This window comes from Danio rerio, chromosome 5 (genome assembly GCF_049306965.1).
Source record: "Danio rerio strain Tuebingen ecotype United States chromosome 5, GRCz12tu, whole genome shotgun sequence".
Taxonomy (NCBI): domain Eukaryota; kingdom Metazoa; phylum Chordata; class Actinopteri; order Cypriniformes; family Danionidae; genus Danio; species Danio rerio.
Window position 1 is genome coordinate 5,790,204 of NC_133180.1, and position 22,945 is coordinate 5,813,148.

Genomic DNA, 22,945 nt, shown 5'->3' on the forward strand with positions numbered 1-22,945 from the left:
AAATAATATTTAATAATAACAAAAACGTGCAAGGTAAAAAGTAGCAAAGGTGGCGATATCTGCTGCCAGATCTATTTTCAGCTGTCAGACACCCACATGAAAATACACTATAGTCATTTATAGTAAATACTATAGTGTTTTTTGCCATGCTAACACTGACACCTCCAATAGAAATAGAGACATTGTGCAATCAGCTAAAATGTTGCTTATATTGCTTTGCCTATATTTGCTTATATCACCAAATATTACTGAGCTCAAGGCCATGTGTTGTGTGATAAGTCGATATATTGATTATTGAGGCAGGCCTAGTCGATGGTTTAAAAACACAGATATCTCCTCTGACTTTCAGCATAGCAGGCATGCTGTAAAATGATATTGCAGGGATGTTTTTGCACGTTTGAAAATCATTACTTCACTGTCTGTGCCCTCGAACTAGGACAGTGTGTGCGTCTGCTGCTCTGCAAACAACATAAAACACACAAAACAACTCTGATAGATTGCAATTAAAGTTAATTTTCAATTAAACAAAATGAGTCACTATTTACTCTTGCTCTAATTGCTTAAAACCTTTGAGGTTTTTCCCTCAACTTCTTTATTTATACAGCACATTTAACTGCCAGCTGAGTTGCCCAAAGTTTTACATTTAAGAAAAATGTAAATATACAGACGAAATGAACAACAAAGAAGATGAAGAATGTTGGAAACCAGTAGACCTTGAGTGCCATAGTGTGTGTGTGTGACTGTGTGTGTCTATATATATATATATATATATATATATATATATATATATATATATATATATATATATATATATATATATATATATATATATATATGGGCTGTCAAATGATTTAAAAAATGTACGTAATTAATCACAATTTTTTTGTAATTAATCATGATTTATCACGAAACACTGTATTTATTACAGAAATAAAAACACAGGCATTTAAGTGCAATTTGAATTTCAAAACAATCAATGCCAATAACAAACAAAAATTATTTCCATATTGGATTCTAAGTGGACTACAAACACACACACACAACGCGCGCAGTACAAATAGAAAGAAAATAAAATTTAAAGGGGGGCTAATAATTCTGACTTAAACTGTATATGTATACATATATATGTATATATATTTATGCAAGTGCGTGTGTGTGTGTGTATATATATATATGTGTGTGTGTGTGTGTGTGTGTGTGTGTGTGTGTGTGTATACACAATTAAAGTCAGAATTATTAGCCCCCTTTGAGTTCTTTTTCTTTAAATATTTCCTAAATGATGTTTAACAGGGCAAGGAAATTTTCACAGTATGTCTGATAATATTTTTTCTTCTGGAGAAAGTCTTATTTGTTTTATTTTGGCTAGAATAAAAGCAGTTTTTAATTTTTTAAAAAAACATTAAGGACAAAATTAATAGCCTCTTTAAGCTATATATTTTTTCGATAGTCTACAGAACAAACCATCATTATACAACAACTTGCCTAATTATCCTAACCTGAACTAATTATCCTAACCTAAAACAAATAAAACTTGAGCTTAAACAACAGAATTCTAGAGATTTTTTATGTTTTGTGCTCAATTATAAATCTAGCCTTTTTATATAATACATGTAAACATATTTTTGTTTGGTTTGTTTTTACAGTAGCTCATTACAACTTTGAAGTGCAAAAAAACTAAATATTCTTTAACTTTTCAGTCTTAACACACACATGCACGCACACGCACACACACACACACACACACACACACACAAACACACACACGCACGCACACACACACACGCACACACACACACGCACACGCGCACACACACACACAGTAATGTAAAAAGCTGCAGCCTTTTTAATATTTTAAGACTAAATCACAGCGTTATTAAAAATAAGTGAGAGCGCAGTGAGATTCACTGTTTATCTCTTTATGAGCATGTCTGTCAGTGTGTGTGTGTGTGTGTGTGTGTGTTTTCCGCGTTCTGTGGTTCTCTGTGCTGCTAGTTAATCTCTCTTAAATGAGAGCCATAAAATCAGGCGGCGTGTGAATTAAGAACACTAAGTACCTCATCATTGCTTGATAAATACTAGACTGGAACAGAAAAACAAGCCATTTACAAATAACACACCATTAAAAACACGTCACACACATTAAACAAAGGTTCTTCAGTATTTTTCTGTTTTACATCAGAGCCACACAGGAACAATTCTGAGCTCCCTAAATTGTCTTTCGATCAAACAGTTGTTAAAGCACTGATCTTTTTTTCATATTGTGAATTTTGTGGAATCCAAATGTTTAAGTTTATGCAGATTGATGAAGAGTAGAGAGTTAATGATGAGTAAATCTTAATTTTTGGGTGAACTAGGTCTTTCAGTATACTTTAACTAAGTTTCCAACTTTAATAAATAATAAATCTACAAAAAAAAAAACTTTAGATAGTCAGAAGATAAATAAATATAGATGAAATGAATATTTCTTTTCAATACATGTTTGAATGCAGCATTACAGTAACATTCCACAAACGCACAAGCAAAACAAATCAAACAAATAATAAATATACTAGAGTGAATGGGCAGATAACAGCACAAATATACTGATTTATTTAACAAAGGTGAGCGTGAAATTTTGAGTAATAAGATTGGATGGATGGGTGGATGGATGGATGGAATGATAGACAGACAGATGGATAGATAGATGGATAGATAGAACAATAGACATAGACAAAAAGAATACAGACGGATGGATGGATGGATGGATGGATGGAACAATAGACAGACAGAAAACAGACAGATGGATGGATGGATGGATGGATGGATGGATAGAACAATAGACAGATAGACAGACAGACAGACAGACAGAAAACAGACAGATGGATGGATGGATGGATGGATGGATGGATGGATGGATAGAACAATAGACAGATAGACAGACAGACAGACAGAAAACAGACAGATGGATGGATGGATGGATGGAACAATAGACAGATAGACAGACAGAAAACAGGATGGATGGATGGATGGATGGAACGATAGACAGACAGACAGACAGACAGACAGAAAACAGACAGATGGATGGATGGATGGATGGATGGATGGAACGATAGACAGACAGATGGATAGATAGATGGATAGATAGAACAATAGACATAGACAAAAAGAATACAGACGGATGGATGGATGGATGGAACAATAGACAGACAGATGGATGGATGGATGGATGGATAGAACAATAGACAGATAGACAGACAGACAGACAGAAAACAGACAGATGGATGGATGGATGGATGGATGGAACAATAGACAGATAGACAGACAGACAGACAGACAGAAAACAGACAGATGGATGGATGGATGGATGGATGGATGGATGGATGGATGGAACAATAGACAGATAGACAGACAGAAAACAGGATGGATGGATGGATGGATGGATGGATGGATGGATGGATGGATGGATGGATGGATGGAACGATAGACAGACAGACAGACAGACAGACAGACAGACAGATGGATGGATGGATGGATGGATGGATGGATGGAACGATAGACAGACAGACAGACAGATAGACAGACAGACAGATGGATGGATGGACAGACAGATGGATAGATAGAACAATAAAAAGATAGACAGACAGAAAAGAGACAGATGGATGGATGGATGGAAAGACAGAAAGGTTGATGGACGCACAGACAGACAGAAAGATAGATAATCATTTTTCTCTAAAAGTACATCACATCAAAAGATGATACTTAGATTTTTATTCTAATTAGGCTCCAGTAAGCCCAAACAGCAAAGAAGAAATAAATAGCAAAGAGAAATGTTATCTTTTTTAACATTGTGACACACTAGATTTTTATAACACGTCTACTTTAACATTTCAAAATATCTTCAAAATTAAATGGGAAAACAAAATACCAAAATACAGGTGAAAATAACGTTCCTTCATTATTCAGTGCAACAGACAGGTCTACTGTACATGTATGTAGAAATGAAACGACATCTGAGCTTATTAAAACTATACAAAAGAGCAGTTGTGATGCCTGGAAGTCCTTCTATATCATCAAGACTCAAAAGCGACAGATTCTTCCACCATCTCAATATATGAACAAACAGAAAGAGCTCACCTTATAGTAGGTGTGAGGCCTTGTGAAATGCCCTGGCTGTCACGTAGAAAATAAGAGGCCGTGACGTCAAACGCTGACCAGCACAAAAAAACAATAATGTCGCAATGACTGAAGAAGAGGCGTTTAAAGGACTCGAACAAAGAGTCAAAAAAGCCAGCTGACAAGCATAGAGAAATAAAATAAACGAGCACTGGACTCTCAGTGTTCAACACAGCACGAGCTCCGTGATTTATGCGCGGGTTAGCTACTGACACGCGCACGCAATAACGTAAACAGAATAAGAACTTTATTATTATTATTATTATTATTATTATTATTATTATTATTATTATTAGTGGTGGTAGTAGTTGTATTAGTTGCAGAAGTCTATTTTAATATAATATAGTCCTTTAATAACAATTAATTATTTATAAATGCCGTAAGTCGCAAAGTTAGCATAATTTAAAGTTTTTTGCTAAATTAAAAAAAGAAATATAGCATAATTTCATGCTTTATGCAAAATTAGTTTTTACTATAAACACAAAACAAACATAATAGAGCCCAAAACTAATAATAAAAGTCCACAAATAGTCTATAATAATGATTAACGTTCACATAAAATAATATCAATAGAGAAATAAGTTGATTAGGCCTATATTAAAATAACAGTAACCAATATATAGGGTAATATTAGTACTTTGACATTGCTGACAAAACAAAAAATGGCAAATGCTCGCTTCGAAACACACACACACACACACACACACTTGAATGGCGCAAACTGCTATGGCGCGGCTCGTTTGACAGACACACAGCAACACACACGCTGAGAGTATTAGGGATCAGCTCTTACTGTTGGTAGTCGTGTTTACAGTAGAGTTTGTGGTCTCTGGAGTAGCAGCTCATGGTGAGAAGCTGCTGACACACCGAGCACTGCAAACACTCCTCATGCCACGAGCTGTCGTTCATGCGCAGGAGGAAGCGGTCAGAGATCGGCCGGTGACAGCCTTCACACACACTCTGATGATGAGCGCAGTCTGCACCTGACGACACACACACACACACACACACACACACACACACATGCTGCATTTTTATTTGATTTTATGTTAACACTTTACCATAAGGTTGAATTACTTAATGAATTTATTAAAATGGACAAACAATGCATTTACTATAATATTTGCTCATGTTATTAAATACAGTCGATTATTGTTTGTTCATGTTAAATCACGGCGCATTAACTATGTTAACAGGCATGAATTTAGATTGTATTATTGCATCAGCAAATGTTGAACTGATTAATAAATTCTGTACATGTATTGTTCATAATTAGCTCGCTAGCAAATGCATAAACTAATTCAACATTATTGTAAAGTGTGACCGACTTCATTATGGTTGCATGTATAACCCCATCACACACACGCAGTAGAGTTTAAAAAACATCATGCCAGTGTTGTTGTCATAATTAAATGTTGGGTCAAATATGCACTCAAAAATGATTTGTGTTGCCTTTCAAACTACTTATTTAAAATGAGTGGAAACAGCACACTTCTTTAGATTTTTTTGAGGGATATTGTAATTATTTTATGTTTAAAGTTTTTCACAAATTGATTTGTATTAACGTGAATGAACTGTGTGGAACCCTGCATTTGTTTACAGTAAAACACAAGGTTGGGTTATTTTTTATTAAATGTAGGCTAAATTGCACTTTTTAACCCGGAAGGGCTACAAACACAAGGTTTGGTTGATTGTTTTTCATTAAATGTAGGCTAAATTACCTTTTTAACCCAACTGTTGGGCTGCAAACACAGGGCTGGGTTAATTGTTTTTGTTTATTAAATGTAGGCTAAATTACACTTTCAACCCAACGGATGGGCTACAAACACAAGGTTTGATTACTTGTTTTTCATTAAATGTAGGCTAAAATACACTTTTTTAACCCAACGATTGACCTACAAACACAAAGTTGGGTTAATTGTTCTTTATTAAAACGTAGGCAACACTTTTTTTAACCCTACGATTGTGCTACAACACAAGGTTGAGTTAATTGTTCTTTATTAAGATGTAGGCTAAACTACACTTTTTAAACTCAACGATTGACCTAACACAGGATTGGGCTAATTGTTCTTTATTAAATTAGGCTAAATTACACTTTTTTTTAAGCCAACGATTGTGCTACAAACACAAGGTTGGATTAATTGTTTTTTGTTTATTACTTGTAGGCTAAATTACGGTTGCTCTACAAACACAAGGCTGGGTTAATAGTTTTGTTTTATTTATTTATATAAAGTAGCCTAAATTACACGTTTTAACCCAACTGTTAGACTTGTCCATTTTTTTTAATTTGGGTTACAAAAACACAGCATTTTTAGTGAATAAATAAGTAATAAAAACAAATGCATCGACACAACTTACATTTGAAACTCAGAATAAAATCTAGCCTTTCTTGAAGTAAACCTAAAAGCAAAACTAAAAAAATCGTTACGCGGAGTTATTATCAAACCATTTAATTTGATTTACGCATGTTTTTATATTTATGCTTTTAATTATATTATAACAGATTAATATTACAAGTTGTTTAAATTGTTGGACTGAAATGTCACATCTATCTTCAATTAAATATGTTAAACTGAATAACAGGTTACATGTCAACAAACACTTCGTGTGTTTATTCAGAGGAAACGTTGCACACCGTGTTTGCATTGTGTTTGTATTGTGTTAATATTTCGGCACCGGTTGCTATTATTTAATATAGCCTGCCCTGTACATTTTATCGTTTTTAATTCATAAAAACAAAAAGATAAAATAAATAATAAAAAAAGAAAATATATGAAAATTTATTAATGCAAAAGACAACTTAGTTTTCATATATATATATATATATATATATATATATATATATATATATATATATATATATATATATATATATATATATATATATATATATTACTAATGAAGAACGTGTAATATTAAATTATACTGTTTTTATTACGCAACGCAATTCTGTAACAAAAATGTGTGAAGTCTAATGCCATCATTTAAATCGTGTGTTTTTAATTGTAAATTGTAAATTTACAAGCGCTGTAAAAAAAAAAAACATGAAAACATGCACATTTAACTATGATCTGAGCCGTGAAAATATTATCCTAATGCTGGGTTGTTGGGTTAATTTTCTGTTTGATTGTTGCAATTACATAACACAAATAAATAACACTTTTTAACACCGCATTTTCAGTGTGTGTATACTGAAGTGTCAGTCCTCTGAGAGTGTGTGTGAAACTCACCCAGCATCACTCCTAGAGTCTCCGCTCCTGTCCTGAACTGATCCTCAATTTTGATTCCGTCCAGCATGTCTACTTGAAGAGTTGCCGGACACTGACTCTCTCCAGACGCGTAAAACCGATCCCAAAAAGACACACGAGACAGAAACTAAAAGTAAACTATGTCATCTGTCGCTTATTGGTTTAATAGACAAGACAAAACAGCGCGTTTAAAGATCTGCGTGTACTGCGCCTGATCACACCGACTCTGAGGATCTTCCAGCCGGATCTGTCGAGAGGGTCGGTGTTGGAGTTTTGGTGGAGAAGTTGTAGTAATCCAGCGGTGTGTGTATGTGTGTGTGTGTATGAGCTCCTCTTGAGGATCCTGGAGCTGCTGAACTCCCTCTGATCGCGTCATTCTGCTGAGCTGCATGTGATGCCATTGGTGCTGGATCGCGCAGAACCGCCTACAACACACACACTCATAGAAAGACACCCCAACACACAAACAGACATACACAGACAGAAAGACAAACACACACACAAACAGATATAGACAAAGCACACACACACACACACACACACAGAAATACAGACACACACACAAAGTCAGGCAGACACACAAAGACACAAGCACAAAAATACAAACACGCACAACTCTCTCTCTCTCTCTCTCTCTCTCTCCCACACACACACACACACACACACACACACACACACACACACACACACACACACACACACACACACAAAGAATGAATGCAGACAGACACACGTAAAAACAGAGACACAAGAAAACACACACACACACACACACGCACGCACGCACGCACACACACACACACACACACACACACACAGAGAGAGTGAAATACAGACACGCACAAATACATAGAGAGACAAACACGCAGACATACACACACAAAAAAGACACACACACACTTAAATATTTCCATGAAGGACATTTAACATTCATTTTCATTGCTGAAGATATTTAGAGACAATCTAAAATGATTTTCTTCACATTATAAGACGGAACTAAAAATGCAAAATAATAAATAAACAAATAAATGAATAATTAAATGCATCGTATTCATATCATATCTTAAATAATCTGCATAATCTAACTAAATTATAGTTTTATTCACGTCAAAACTATGTAAACGCTAAAATGCTGGGTATAACCCAGAGTAAAATGAACAAGCTCAACAGAAAAAAGTCATTTAAATTTAATGTAAAATTAACCCAACGTTGGGTTTGACCATATTGACCCGGCGTCAGGTTATAAACTGTCCTGAACTGACCCTCAATTTTGATTCCGTCCAGCATGTCGATCTGATTCTGAAGTGTTGCCGGACACTCTGTCCTAAACCAGAGTAAATTATCAAGCTCAACAGTTGAATAAAAACAAAAAAGCCCGACGTCAGGTTATTAACTCAGCATTAATATGCCCGATACATAAAGTTGAGGCAGCTGAAGCAGAGGTCAGATCAGGTGAATAATACTCCTTCAGGCAATAACGACACTAACTAACTAACTAACTAACTAACTAACTAACTAACTAACTAACTTATCATACCTCCATCCATCTGCTTGGGTTTTATTTGCGAAATAAATAGTTTGATTTAACAAAACGGCAATAAATATAATCGATGGCTACTATTTTTATTATTAGCTTTTCCCCCATGTCATTAAATATATAAACGCGTTTTAGCTTAAAGTTTAACTTGACATTTTAAATAGGCCAATAAACCTCTAATATAACACACATCAGGCATGAGCAACTTCAAATAATCTTTATTTATTAAAAGAACTGACGGATCTGCAACAGACAAGTTGACAATAGATTTTCATTTATTCATTGATTTTCTTTTCGGCTATGTCCCTTTATTAATCTGGGGTCACCACAGCGGAATGAACCGCCCACTTATCCAGCATATGTTTTATGCAGCGGATGCCCTTCCACCTGCAACCCATCACTGAGAAACATCCACACACTCATTCACACACACTACGGACAATTTAGCTTATCCAATTCACATGTTCCGCTTGTCTTTGGACTGTGGGGGAAACCGGACCTCGCGTACGCGGGAAGAACATAAACTCCACACAGAAACGCCAACTGCACCAGCCCAGGCTCGAAACAAGCGACCTTCTTGCTGTGAGGCCAACTTTGTTCAACAATTTTACACTGTAAAAAGCAATTACTTAATAAGGTGAGTAAACCCATTGCCCTAAAAGTGTTAAGTAAAATCAACTTGTCATTTTTAAGTTACAACAGAAGTACTTACATTTTTATGTTAACTTAACTTTTTTTTTTAGAATTATGCACATGGCTCATTAATAATTTGAAGGCAATGAGTTTACACAATTTTTCAACTAAATCACTATTTACAGACAACACTGAAATAAATGCCGGGTTTAACACAATTCCTTAATGCTGTCTCAACACAAATCAATTAAGTTAACTCAATTGTTTTTAGAAATTTAAGTAGATTGAACATAAAACAATTAAGTTGTCCCAAAAACACCCAAGAATGGTGTTAATTCAGCTCATTTTAAATAAGTAGTTTGAACAAGCAACAAAGATTTTGTTGTATACAAAATATCGACATAAACATAATAATAATATTAATATATAATACATATTAATACAATATATTGTATTAATGAAAATTGGTATCGGGTTTTAAAATTACAATATTATTTTTTCCTCTTAAGCGGATTGTATTTAATTGGTTTGCAACAATTTTTCGACTTATGTGAAATAGTAAATTCGAGTCTGTTTTTAATAGCAACGATTCGTTTTATTTCTCGCGCATGCAGCTGCTCTGAAAACTGCGCTTCTTTTATCTCCACGAAGTGACATTATCTCCATGATTAATAAAGACCCAGATAAAAGCTGATTTAATCTCTCCCCGCATAATATCCATGTAAAATTCATAAGGAGAATCTTTTGTGTTTCAGATGTGCGCAAATTCATTTCAGAGACAGACATCTCAGGGCAATAAACCTTTGAGGGGGTAAAAAAAAAAGAAAGGCGGGAAAAGGGGGAGTTTGTATCTTTATTACTTTCCTCATTAGTATTCGTCTCTGCTTTAATTATGACAGGCTGATTTACGTGCTTCCTGCACAAGAAATATGCCTTTCTCCTCAACATGATCGGGTTTTTCAAGACGACGATTTTCATTCAGTCCTGCTTCACACACACACACACACAGCTAAATATATGATTTATTTGTGTGCATTTATTGGGTTTATATGAAAGCTGTAATAAAAAGAGTAATAAATATAGCTACTATTAGACTTTTAAGTTCGCTAAAATGTACTTCCAATTCATATATCAGTTTTGTTAAAAGGCTGATAAACAAGCTATTGTTTAAAGCCAATGATTGTTTTTAATTGTCATAATTGTTCACAAAGGATGAACCAACTTGCTTATTGTGGGCCTATGAGAAAGGTAGTTATTGTTCAGTCTGTCTATCCATCTATTCATCTCATTTTTGTATAATTATGTGCAAATAATCAATTCTAGACAACATTCAAAGGGATAGTTTGCCCAAAAAGTAGCCACATGCGTTTAATTTATTTACACTTTTTATTTATGTAGCTTAATTTTGTACAAAAATTTGTACAAAGTTATGACAGTCTTGCTTTATTTATTACTGAGGTCTTACAACTTTAATATTAATATATTTGAACGAAGATGTAAACGAAAATAAGCTTATAAAAAGGGCTGGTTCTACCCACTATGAGATTGCACATGTTCGAATGATGGATAAATTTGTCAGCATGATTAACCAATAGTCATCCCCTTTTCGATATAGTGCCAGCGTGTGTAAGCTCTTTTAACTCAAGTTTAAATCAGCCCCGGTCATGCAGGGAACAACACAGGAAGGCATTTTTACCAACAGTGATAAGATTGTATAACCAATTGTAGCCTAATAGCATTAGGACTAGTGTCTCGTTGTTTGAAACTAGGGTTTGCAGTGTGAAAGCAATTTTATTAATATTTTGTTTTTTTTTATGTAATTTATTTTATCTATATTTTAGCATGGAGGGCTCTGTTGTGACGTGAATTTCCCTTTAGGGAACAAACAAACAAACAAAAATAATGTGAACAAAATTATAGGATGACGCATTAAAGCGTGAAGAACACTAGAAATAATAACTATTTTCGTGCAACTGATAGTACACTTGTAATACGCGTAATTAATAAGTCACAATTAATCAAAACATTTATGCAAATATGAATGTTAATATTTTAAAGAGAAGCGCAGGGCGAACTGGGTTGTTGCTATCAGATACGGTTGCGGCCGAAAGTTAACGAGAATTATTAATATTGTTTATTAACTTTTCCATTAATTATTGTTTAATTAACATCTACCCCTTCCCAACCATCACAGTAACATAAAACAGTAGTTGTACCGAGTATTATTTGCTAAATTACCCAATAAATTGTATTTTTTAAAGTTTACCACAACCCTAAACCCAACCGTCACAGTAATGTAAAATATATTAAATTAGTGTCACACAAATGATATTAATGTGCGGATGCGCAGCTGTATCCCTTCTAGACTCTTGTTGGCGACTGCTGCAATGGTTACCGCACGCGAGCTGTCTTCGAGAACGCATTCTTTTTTGGAACACATGGCGTCTTAACTTTTCGAATCGAATTCATATTCGAAAACAAATAGGCTCTCATTGCTATTTGGTCTGACATTGATAGAACTTGTTTTGGGTATATTTTAAACTATTTCCCTGATCATGCCATTTCTAATCCGTTATTCTCACACAATCATAAAACAACAAACCTTAATATATCAAATTTAATCTTTACCCATTAATTACACTGAAAGATCACACTCGCCCATATAGAAATAAAAATGCTTTTATAAACAATAAACTGCAAAACACCAAACATACCAACAAAACAAAATTAAAATAAATTATTTCGTAGTCATGAATTTGCATAGCTATAATTGCTGGATTCCATAAACTACCGCGTATTTTTGCACTGAACTCTGCAGATTTGGGTTTAATTTGGGTTCTTGCGCCCTCTCGCGTTAATCTTCCGCTATTGGACTTTAATATCACTGTCATTAAAACAGACTGCCTAGTACTGTCCGACTAAAAGTGTTATGACTGTCATTATAACGAATTCAGAATGTTTACTATTCAATAAATATGTAGGAAATGTTTACATTTTATTATATTTTAAATAACAAAAAAACATTATTTATAATAAATTATTTACTTATATTATATCACAAACATATTTATTACTAAAGTTTGCACAAATACATTTTATATTTGTGAAATTTCAAAAAAAAAAAAAAAAAAACACTAAAGCAAATATTCTTTCGAAATGAAATAGCAAAATGAATGAATAAAAAAAGCAATAAAAATAAATAAATAAATACAAACAAAAGGTCCAAATTACCAGAATAAATGATGTGCATTTTGAGAGTTTTACTTACAGCAGGCGTTTTTATGCACGCTAAAATGATCCAGTTACAAAACACCTTCTATTGCTTCTAATGGTGTAAATAAATCTTATATTTATTGACTGTAATGTCAATTCACTCTGCGTTTTAAGGTTTGACAGCAAAGAAATTGTATGAAAAAACAGCACTCAAGTCTAACTGGATATTTGCGCCCATTACATTTTGCAGCCAATGAAATGATAAAATAACTTAAAATAAAATAAAATATTGATAACTGTGACACTGATAAGAGTATGTTTTGTGAAAGAAGAGTCTTCATAAGCAGTTTATTAAACTTTAACTTTAATAACCTTTATTCTAAACCACGCTGCATTTTTTGCATGGCGAAGATACTATTTAGATATCTGAAGAAAATATGAATGCTTTCCTGTGGAAAAGTCACCAATAGTGACCAAGTGTCACTAGTTATTTGTGACACTAAATCTACCAGCATTCTTATAAACATACTATTAAAAATGGTTCTGTTTATATTCAGAAGTGGTTCTCCACCCACTTCATACAGTATATGGAACTCCAAACGATTCTATACAGAACAATTTTAATGTGTTTGTTAAAAAGAAATCCAAAATGTTCTTTAAATAACACTAATTTAAGAGTTCTTTATTTTTGTATTGTAAATAATATAAAATTAAATGTCTCTACTTTTAGAGAACAAAGAACTGTAATGAATAAAACACTAAAAATATCCATAACTTAGTTTTATGCATTTTGTGATTCATGTTTTTATTATTCCCCATTCATTTCTGATTTTGAATTGTACTATGGGAGCTGGATCTTTCTTCCAACAACTTTTAACCTTGAAAGGGTAAAAGTTGCTGGAAGAAAAATTAAGCTCTCATAATACAAAATGGAAAATAAGCAAATAAGGTGGTTTTAGGCACTCTGATCCTACTGTTTAAAATTCACTGTAAATGACAGCTTCATGGGGATTATTGCTTTTTCAAACCAATAAGTGTTATTCCAACATAAAATAAATGTCATTTATGTTAATCCATGTTTTATTTTGTGAAGTTTTTTGTTCAATACTGATAAAAGTAACAGTCTTGTACATATGGTTGTAGTGTAGTTTACAACAGCTTTGAAAGTGACTCAACCTTATATATGCATGTGTGTGTGTGTGTGTGTGTGTGTGTGTGTGTGTGTGTGTGTGTGTGTGTATATATATATATATATATATATATATATATATATATATATATATATATATATATATATATATATATATATATATATATATATCCTACATTATTGCAACATTGCAAATTTGCTAAATACTGGTTGCATTTGTGACAATTAAGGTGAAATCCAAACATGTACTTGTTGTTCACTGATTTTTGTTTGGACAACATGAATGGATTAAAGTTGTCTTACTTTTTACAAATTTAAGTAGACTGAACATAAAACAATTAGGTTGTCCTATAAAAACTCAAGAATTGTGTTGTTTTAGCTCATTTTTAACAAGTAGTTTACATTATTTTTTGAGTATGTCATTTGCATATACTGCCATATATCATACATTTCTAGTGGGTCTAACAATTGTCAACAATGGCCTTTGTCACAGCAAAACCTCCACAATTGAAAGACCTGAAGATGCAAACATATTTAGCAGAATTAAATCTTTATCAGACTTAAGTTAGAACTTTCACAAGTAACCCCAGCACATGTGTGAGCTCTTCTTGAAGCCATTATCAGCTTTACATCCCACATGTTTTCAGACTTTAATGTTTCTATCTGATCTGCCGTTACGAGAGGAAACCGGAGCACAGTGAATATTAAGTCGAGGATGTTTGGTATGAATGTTAATGCAGGAAAACCTCCCACAACGAGCTCCATTAAAATCCCCCCTGAAAGAGAAGCACATCTCTTCAAAGTCCCGATCAAATGACTTTCACAATATTAAAGCTAATTCATCTAATCTCCATTTATGTGGCACACGTTTTCCTCCAAATGGAAAATATTGCATGTAAACAAGCGGGGGGAAACAAACCACGCTCTTAAACTGTTTCTTGTGGTTGTGTTTAATTAGTTCCGCACGGCAACAGGATCTGTGGCTAATTCAGATTAAACCTTCTACAGCGACAACAAATTTGGGTTAGACTTATGTCAATAAGTGAAACTGAATGATAAATAAATAGTGAAAATATACATGTAGTTATAAATGCATAGAAATATAAATGGACTAGGAGATTATTCAAATCAATACACATCTTTTTTCCAGTTCATACATCTGCAAGCACCATATTAACTTTGTCCAGGGCTGGACTGGGGCAAAAAAAAAAAAAAAAAAAAAAAAAAAAAAATCGGCCCTGGCATTTTGGGCCAGAGCGGCCCACTAAATTCAATCAAAATGCTATCCATCTATGTACGTCCAATATTTATCAACTCATATTTTATAAAACACAAAAGCCACATATATATATATATATATATATATATATATATATATATATATATATATATATATATATATATATATATATATATATATGAAATAAATAAATACAAACTTTAATCTCAATTTAATTTCTGTATACTGTCCATAAAGATATGTTGAGTTCTAAAAAATACACTATTCATTCATTTATTTTTCTTCGCATAAGTCCTTTATTTATCAGGGGTTGCCGCAGTGGAATGAACTGCCAACTATTCCAGCATGTTTTATGCAGCAGATGCCTTTCCAGCCACAACCCAATATTGGAAATCACCCATACACACTCATTCACACACACTCATACACTACAGCCAATTTAGCTTATTCAATACACTATTCACTCGGCCTATTTTAAACAATAAACATAACAAAACTGCCTGCTAATGCATGGGTAAATCTTTAAAGTGAACAGTGTTACATTTTAACCTCTTTCACCTCATCCTGCTTGCTGTTTCACTATCTAAACAATGAAAACATAATATAAGTAAAATTTGCTTCATTCTGATATGATTAACAGACACCAAACAGCCTCGTGTAGCTACATATTTATATGAGCGTCATCTTCACTCTGCATATTTATAACAAAACAGGCCTTAAATATAACTGCCTCCCTTCATTTTCATTGAAAAGAATGAACTTTACCCTGTCTCTTTTGCAGAATATCAGTTTTAATAACCAATAATAGCCATTATAACAGTATAACGTACAATAAATCTAAACGATAAAGGCAAGCAATCAGTCAATGTGCAGAATCAGTGTATGTTACATAAATTAATATATTAGCTTATCTTTGCACTCAGCCAAAACAGAGTTACCTGAGAACAAGAGATTCAAAAGACATAAGAATTGTTAGATAGAGACGACAAGATGAATTCAATATCACGTTTAACAACTATAGTGAGATGAGATCCAGCAGATGAACTGTCTGACATGCACTATACTCTCACCTGGGGTTTATGCTCACCCGCGCTGAACTACTGGCTGCAGCTCTTGGCAGTGTGCATGTGTGTGGTCACGTGATTTGCGCTTTTAGCCGTGTACTAGAATGAACGGAGAACTTTTCAGAATCGCTAAATGAAACGCTGGTGTATTTCCAGCGATTTCTCTGCGCCTCCCTTACGTTTCTTCTCTCTGACTCTCGAATATATTGACAAATACACACAGACGACACAGATATCCCCCAATGACTTTGGGTTCAGGGGTGGGGTTAGGTGCCACGCCTCCTTTTTAAAATCGTACAATTAGCCACTAAACTGGAAAAACATAAAATACTTACGTTTTCTCAAGATATAAGGCTGGGTTAATAGCATCTTTTTAGACAAAATTCACTAAAATGTAAACTCAAAAGTATAATTTTTTAAAAATATTTTTTAATATTTTCTTTTCTTCATGGCAATCATTAACTTAGTGTATCCTGGTCTAGTAAATATTAAACTAAAGTGATTTACTGAATTTAGTTTGAATTATTCATGAATATTTTTACTTGTGTGTGTGTGTGTGTGTGTGTGTATATATATATATATATATATATATATATATATATATATATATATATATATATATATATATATATATATATATACTTTTATAATATTAAGTATGTAAGCATATTCTCTCTGCATCGCCACCATCAAAACTCTAAAAACTGCTGGGTTGTTGAACTCAAATTTTGATATAGACAAACGTAAAATACATTAAGCTAAAAATTTAAATAAGTTGGCTTTGCCCACATTAAGTAGAAATAACCAGAAGCTTTAAGCTCTAAAAATATCTAAAGACAGGTTTTGTTTGTTTTTTATATTCAATAATAGCTCAGAGGTTTACTAACCCTCAAACCATAGCGGGCTATGTTACCTCTATTTGTGTAACTTAAAGTGACGATTATCCACTTACACAATCTTAAACATATCTGGTATCATATATTCTGCTTTCTGGAATACCCCACTGCACATTATTAACCCTTGTGCATTGTTCAAATTTACTATTTTTTTTTTTGCTTTTGACCTATTGACTTCCATTATAACCGCATTTTTTTTGCAGGCTTGACACCAAATATTCACACATTCTTTAAATCATGCAATCCAGAATGCATAATTTTATGGTGCCATGGCTTTACAATCAGAACAAGTCTTTATAATGAAAGTCAATGGGGCAAAAGCAGCCACAAACATAACAAAAAGGGGTAGTCAATTTGTGCATTGAGTTTTATTTTAACAAATTCTAAACAAAATTCCAAAAAATGTGTCAAAATAAGATGTCACCAAATATCACTCCATTTGCCGAAAAACAGAGAAATGTAGGGCTAAATTAAGTCTCAAAATCCCCCCAGAGTGGATGAAAACATCCCCAACAGCACATAAGGGTTAAAACATCTATACAATGCTGTGATAGATACAGAACACCTCTGACGAAACATAAAAATGTAAAGTTTTATTTCGGGATGAAAGGTGTAAATTTCAGAGGAGTCTTATTATCTCTATTAGATCTCTTTGCTGGGAGGTTTTGCTTTTTCACAGTCTGGCTTTATGATTCACAACCTTACTTGCTTTATTGTGCTGTGGCAGAGGTTCCCCTGAAGCTAATGGAAAACCAGCCTTCAAAAGACTCAAAGGACAAGCGCTTCAGAGGAAGATTCAGCTGGGAGGTCTGAGCTGTAAACTTCTGGAGGAAACACCAACTTTCTTTCCATGACGGCAGAACTATCAGAAGAGAAGAAGTTAATTGAGTCAGTTAAGCTAAGATGTTGTTACGTTTCACCACAACACAAGAGTCTGTTCTCTTAAATATACAGTAAATTAACGATCAGTATCTTCACAGTACATAGCCTCTGTAGAAATCAATACATTCAGTGAAGTTAATCCAAAAATAAACTGTTATTGTTTACTTACCGCGTAATTCCACAGGTCGATACTGCTCTGAGGAAAAAATATCTGCAGCCTTGCCCTCAATTCATGCAAGTCAACACACACCATGCGCACGAGCAGACAAATTAAGCCTGTTAACGTCAAAAATTATAACTAGGTCTGTATTATTAGCATTCATACGAACGGCTAATAAAGTTCGGTTTATTATCGCGCTGGCGTTTCCGTTGTTTTGCGTTTTAAATGTTCGCGCTCTTTAAGCAAGACGGATTCTGATTGGCTGCCAGTAATTTCCGTTAATCTTCCGAAACAGATTTCAACAATGTCCTTCCTCGTATCGTCGTTGTAAACAAACAAACAAATAGACCTAAATATAGACTAATTGGCGGTTCATTCTGCTTTGATGACCCCTACAAGGACCAAGAAAGTGAGTAATCAAATAAATAGACTACAAATGTAAGAGGAAACATTTAGGCTAGTTTAGATCAGTTTCAGCATGATTTTACATCAGGCGTACCCCAAGCTCAGTCCTGGAGGGACGGTGTCCTGCAAAGTTTAGCTCCAACCCCAATCAGACACAACTGGGCTAGCTAATCAAGCTCTTCCTAGGCTTTCTAGAAACATCCTTGCAGGTGTTTTAAGGCAAGTTGTAGCTAAAATCTGCAGGACACCTGTAGATCATTGTGACAGATGATCTGTCTTATAAAAATAAGTGATTTGTGTGTTTATAAAGTGTTGCACTTTAATGTGTTGGCTCCTTTAAGAATGCACTCCTCATTAGTTATGCATGAGGAACATACCACGAGGTTGTATGTTATAGCATTTTCCGGTTAACAAGTGCGCTTATAATAAAGTACAATCTTTACATGAAGATGGACGTGTGTTAATTCCTTACAGTTAGGAACAACAAAACCATAAAGTTTAGTTATTGGCCTTGGTTTGAAGCCATAAAATAATGAGAAACAGAAGTTATTCTTACTTGATGCAATGTAACACTATATAAACATCACATTTGATGAGATTTGAGAAACGTGAACATGATTTAAATACTGCATAGCCTTATATATGTGGCTCTTCTCACCTTAGAGATGGGCAACTTCAGTCTTGAAGGGCTGGTGTCCTGCAGAGATTTCCTCCAATACTAATCAAACACTCCTGACCATGCTAATCAGTGTCTTTAACTCTGATTTCATCCACTCTGAGTGTGATTTTGAGTCTTAATTTGGCCACAACTTTCTCGGTTTTTCAGCAAATTTTTTGGTGACAAATCTCTTGACACATTTTGGGACAATGCTTTGAAAATTAGATACAATCCGGGCACATTTACTACCCTTTCATTATGTTGATGGCTGTTGTTGCCCCCTTTGACTTCCATATTTAATGACATTTGTTGGCTGCAAAGTCATGACACAAAATAATCATACGTTCTTGATTGTTGCTGTTTTTTCCAAAGGTAAATTTTGTCATTTTTACTGTTGATTATCAGTTCCCTGCTAAAAAAAATCAGCTTAAACCAGCCTAGGCTGGTTGGCTGGTTTTAGCTGGTCGACCAGGCTGGTTTTAGAGGGGTTTTGGCCATTTCCAGGCTGGTTTCCAGCCATTTCCAGCCTGGTCTTAGCTATTCAGCCTGGAAAATGACCAGCTAAATCCAGCTAAAACCAGCTTGACCAGCCTGGTTTAAGCTGGACAAAGCTGGTTTTGGCTGGGCTCCCAGCCTGGGTAGGTTGGTCAAGCTGGTTTTAGCTGGTCATCTCCCAGCCTGACCAGCCTGGAAATGGACAAAAAACCCTCTAAAACCAGCCTGGTCGACCAGCTAAAACCAGCCAACCAGCCTAGACTGGTTTAAGCTTTTTTTTTTTTAGTAGGGTTGCAGTGCGAACAAAAAGCTTAGACTTCTATATAGAGTATAGTGTGTGAGACCTTTGTGCAATTACCTTGATATGTCTGAGAAAATCGAAACAAGCAGCTCAGCTTTCAGAACATAGTAAACATAGTACAGTAAGTGTACTTATGCACGCACACTTTACTGTCTTACTCCATAGAACTCATATAAAAGCCAGAAACTTTAAAGCTGTAGGCCTATCTAAAAAGTTAATGCTGCCATCTGATGATCAACAGTACAAATTACACTCTTCCCAACATGGACAACCACCAACAATCAAGAATGCATGATTAGCTGATGGTGTCAAGGCTTTGCAATCAAAAATGTCATTATAATGAAAGTCAATAGAGAAAACAGCCACCAACATATCCAAAGGGTAGTACATTTGAACAGTACACAAGGATTAAGATTACTAGAAAGCTACAGGCAGGTGTTTGATTCGGGTTGGAGTTAAACTCTGCAACCCAGTGGCCCTCAAGGACTGCCGCAAAAGTATTTATTACCTCAACCACTGGGCATTGCAGTCAAATGTTTAGATAACCATCCAGAATCCAGTAGCTCCACGTGAAAATTGATTCTGATTTAGCATTGTCTTCATTTAGGTTGACTGTGACCTTTTTTTGGATCTGAATCCTTGTTCGTTCATAATTAAAGGGATTGTTCACCTAAAACGATTATTATGTCATTACTTACTCATTCTCTACTTGTTCCTGTTCTCTTTCATCTGTTGAACACAAAGAGGGATACACTCAAGGGCCATTTTATTAGGTACACCTGTCCAACTGCTTGCTTACGCAAATTTTTAATCAGCCAATCACGTGGCGGCAACTCAATGCATTTAGGCATGTAGACATGGTCAAGATCTGCTGCAGATTGAACTGAGTATCAGAATGGGAAAGAAAGTTGATTTAAGTGACTTTGAATGTGGCATGGTTGTTGGTGCCAGATGGGCTGGTCTGAGTATTTCAGAAACTGGTGATCTACTGGGATTTTCACGCACAACCATTTCTAGGGTTTACAGAAAATGGTCCGAAAATGAGAAAATATGCAGTGAGCGGCAGTTCTCTGGGTGCAAATACCTTGTTGAGGTCAGAGGAGAATGGCCAGACTGGCTCCAACTGGTAGAAAGGCAACAGAAACTCAATTAACCACTCTTTACAACTTGGCATAGGACGATAACAGTGTTCAAGGTATACTGTGGTTTGGAAAAGTCAAGGTTTTAAAACTGTCAAAATGTTCTGCTATACCGTTTCTAGGGTATGAGTACGATTTTGTATGTACATTTTATGTATATATACATACATTTTTTTTTTTTTTGGGACAACTGTATCTCCAGCAGGAAAGATCTCCATAGGTAATTCATTTGAATTCTTTAGTCTGACATGTTTTCTGTTCAGAAATATTTTAAATGTTTTCCAAATTAATAAATATTGTGTACACAGGGGTTTTAGTTTTTTACCCAGACATTTAAAAAATATATATTTTAGAGCAGTAATCTCAATATTGAGATTTTAGCACATTCTCACCCTGTTATTTACTTGTTTATTTTACTTTTTGGCGTCTGTTTTTGTCTTACCGGCTTTCTAGAACCGTTCTTCGCCGGACTCAAACCCTGTCATCGTGGTCAACTCCTCTCTGTGTCTCAAGTCTACTGACGTACATGGCGAGCTACTGGACAAACTGGTAACAGCGGGTAAGTAGTCCACACGAAGGTAAGGGGTCAGCTGGTAAGCGCGAAAAGGAACAGCATTACACCGTCCCGTAGCATTCGTTTTAAAGAGGAAATGCAGCGATCTCCAGTAACATGTATAGGAGTTATGTTTTCAGAATGAGGCTATTGTGTTTTTTTTATTGCAATGCAATGACATCATATTATTACTGTTATTATATTTAGTTTATACCAGTAAAAATGACAAACTTTAAAGGGGAAAACCAGCAACAATAAAGATGCATGATTATATGGTGTCATCGCTTTGCAATCAAAAAATGTAATTGTAATGGAAGTCAATGGGGCAAAAACAGCCACCAACATAACAAAAGCGTGATCAATTTGAACAATACAGAAAAGTTAATAAGGAAACTGAATATTTGGATAAATTGAACCTATAAAAGTGAGCATAAACCAGAGCCAAGATGTCATGATTATTAAAGAGAATGGAACGACCTTTAAGCAGTTTCTTAAAAGCTCAATCATTGTCAATAAACATGCTTAGCTGTGATTTTGTTTAACTCTTCATTCTATTAAGTCATTTAAAAAGCCGCACAAACAGCAGCAAATTCCCCAAAACCATCTGCAGCATTTGAGGGCATTTTTTTTATGCCTGAAGTCTTGAAGGCTGTGGTTTGTTGCGCATGTTCAATCTAAATAAAGTGACTTGTCAAATGGCCACAGGAAGATCAGAACGTTTGTGAACCCAAAACAAAGGCAGAGTTCCAGTAAACATGCAGTACTCTGTGGTGAAACTCTGGTAAAATTGCGGCATGTGCTAACGTTTACATTTAAAAGCAAAATATCAAACAAGTCAAAATGCGTTTGGCTTAATCAAGTCAAATCTAGAACTCAGAACCCATTGTTATTAAGAAATATTGGCTCTGATTGATTGGCTAAAAACAGTCATTGGCTGATAATGACATTCTAAGGTACAGTTGAAGTCAAAATTATTAGCCCTGTTGTAAATTTTCTTTTTCTTTGTCAAATATTTCCCAAAAGATGTTTAACAGATTCAGGATTTTTTTTCACAGTATTTGCTATAATATATTTTTTTCTGGAAAAAGTCTTATTTGTTTCATTTCGGCTAAAATAAAAGCAGTTTTTATTTTTTTAAAGCCGTTTTAAGGTCAAAATTATTAGCAAGATTTTTATTTATATCACCCGATGAGCCTGTGTTATTAGTTTCAGTGGTTGT

General features: G+C 34.5%; 1 protein-coding gene and 1 long non-coding RNA gene across 5 annotated transcripts in view; both read right to left on the reverse strand.

The window, feature by feature from the left end:
• lmx1ba (LIM homeobox transcription factor 1, beta a) overlaps positions 1-7,765 on the reverse strand; it is a 118,130-nt gene extending 110,365 nt beyond the window's left edge. The window contains exons 1-2 of one of the 4 annotated variants that reach the window (XR_012405926.1): positions 7,383-7,765; positions 4,946-5,129 (exon numbers count right to left, since the gene is read on the reverse strand). Coding sequence is in view for 2 of the 4 variants with exons in the window: in NM_001362592.1 (NP_001349521.1) it covers positions 4,946-5,135; positions 7,383-7,449 (257 nt within the window). In the remaining 2 variants the exon portion in view is untranslated. Of the gene's footprint in view, positions 1-4,945; positions 5,136-7,382 lie in introns of all 4 variants that reach the window. The other 3 variants (XR_012405925.1, NM_001025168.2, NM_001362592.1) reach the window with 3 other exon arrangements.
• Positions 7,766-17,701: 9,936 nt separating this feature from the next.
• On the reverse strand, positions 17,702-18,764 carry LOC141385742 (uncharacterized). The gene is made up of 2 exons (XR_012406672.1): positions 18,185-18,764; positions 17,702-17,995 (listed from the first exon to the last, which is right to left on the reverse strand). It is a non-coding gene; the product is annotated as an uncharacterized lncRNA (long non-coding RNA).
• Between the last annotated feature and the right edge of the window lie 4,181 nt (positions 18,765-22,945).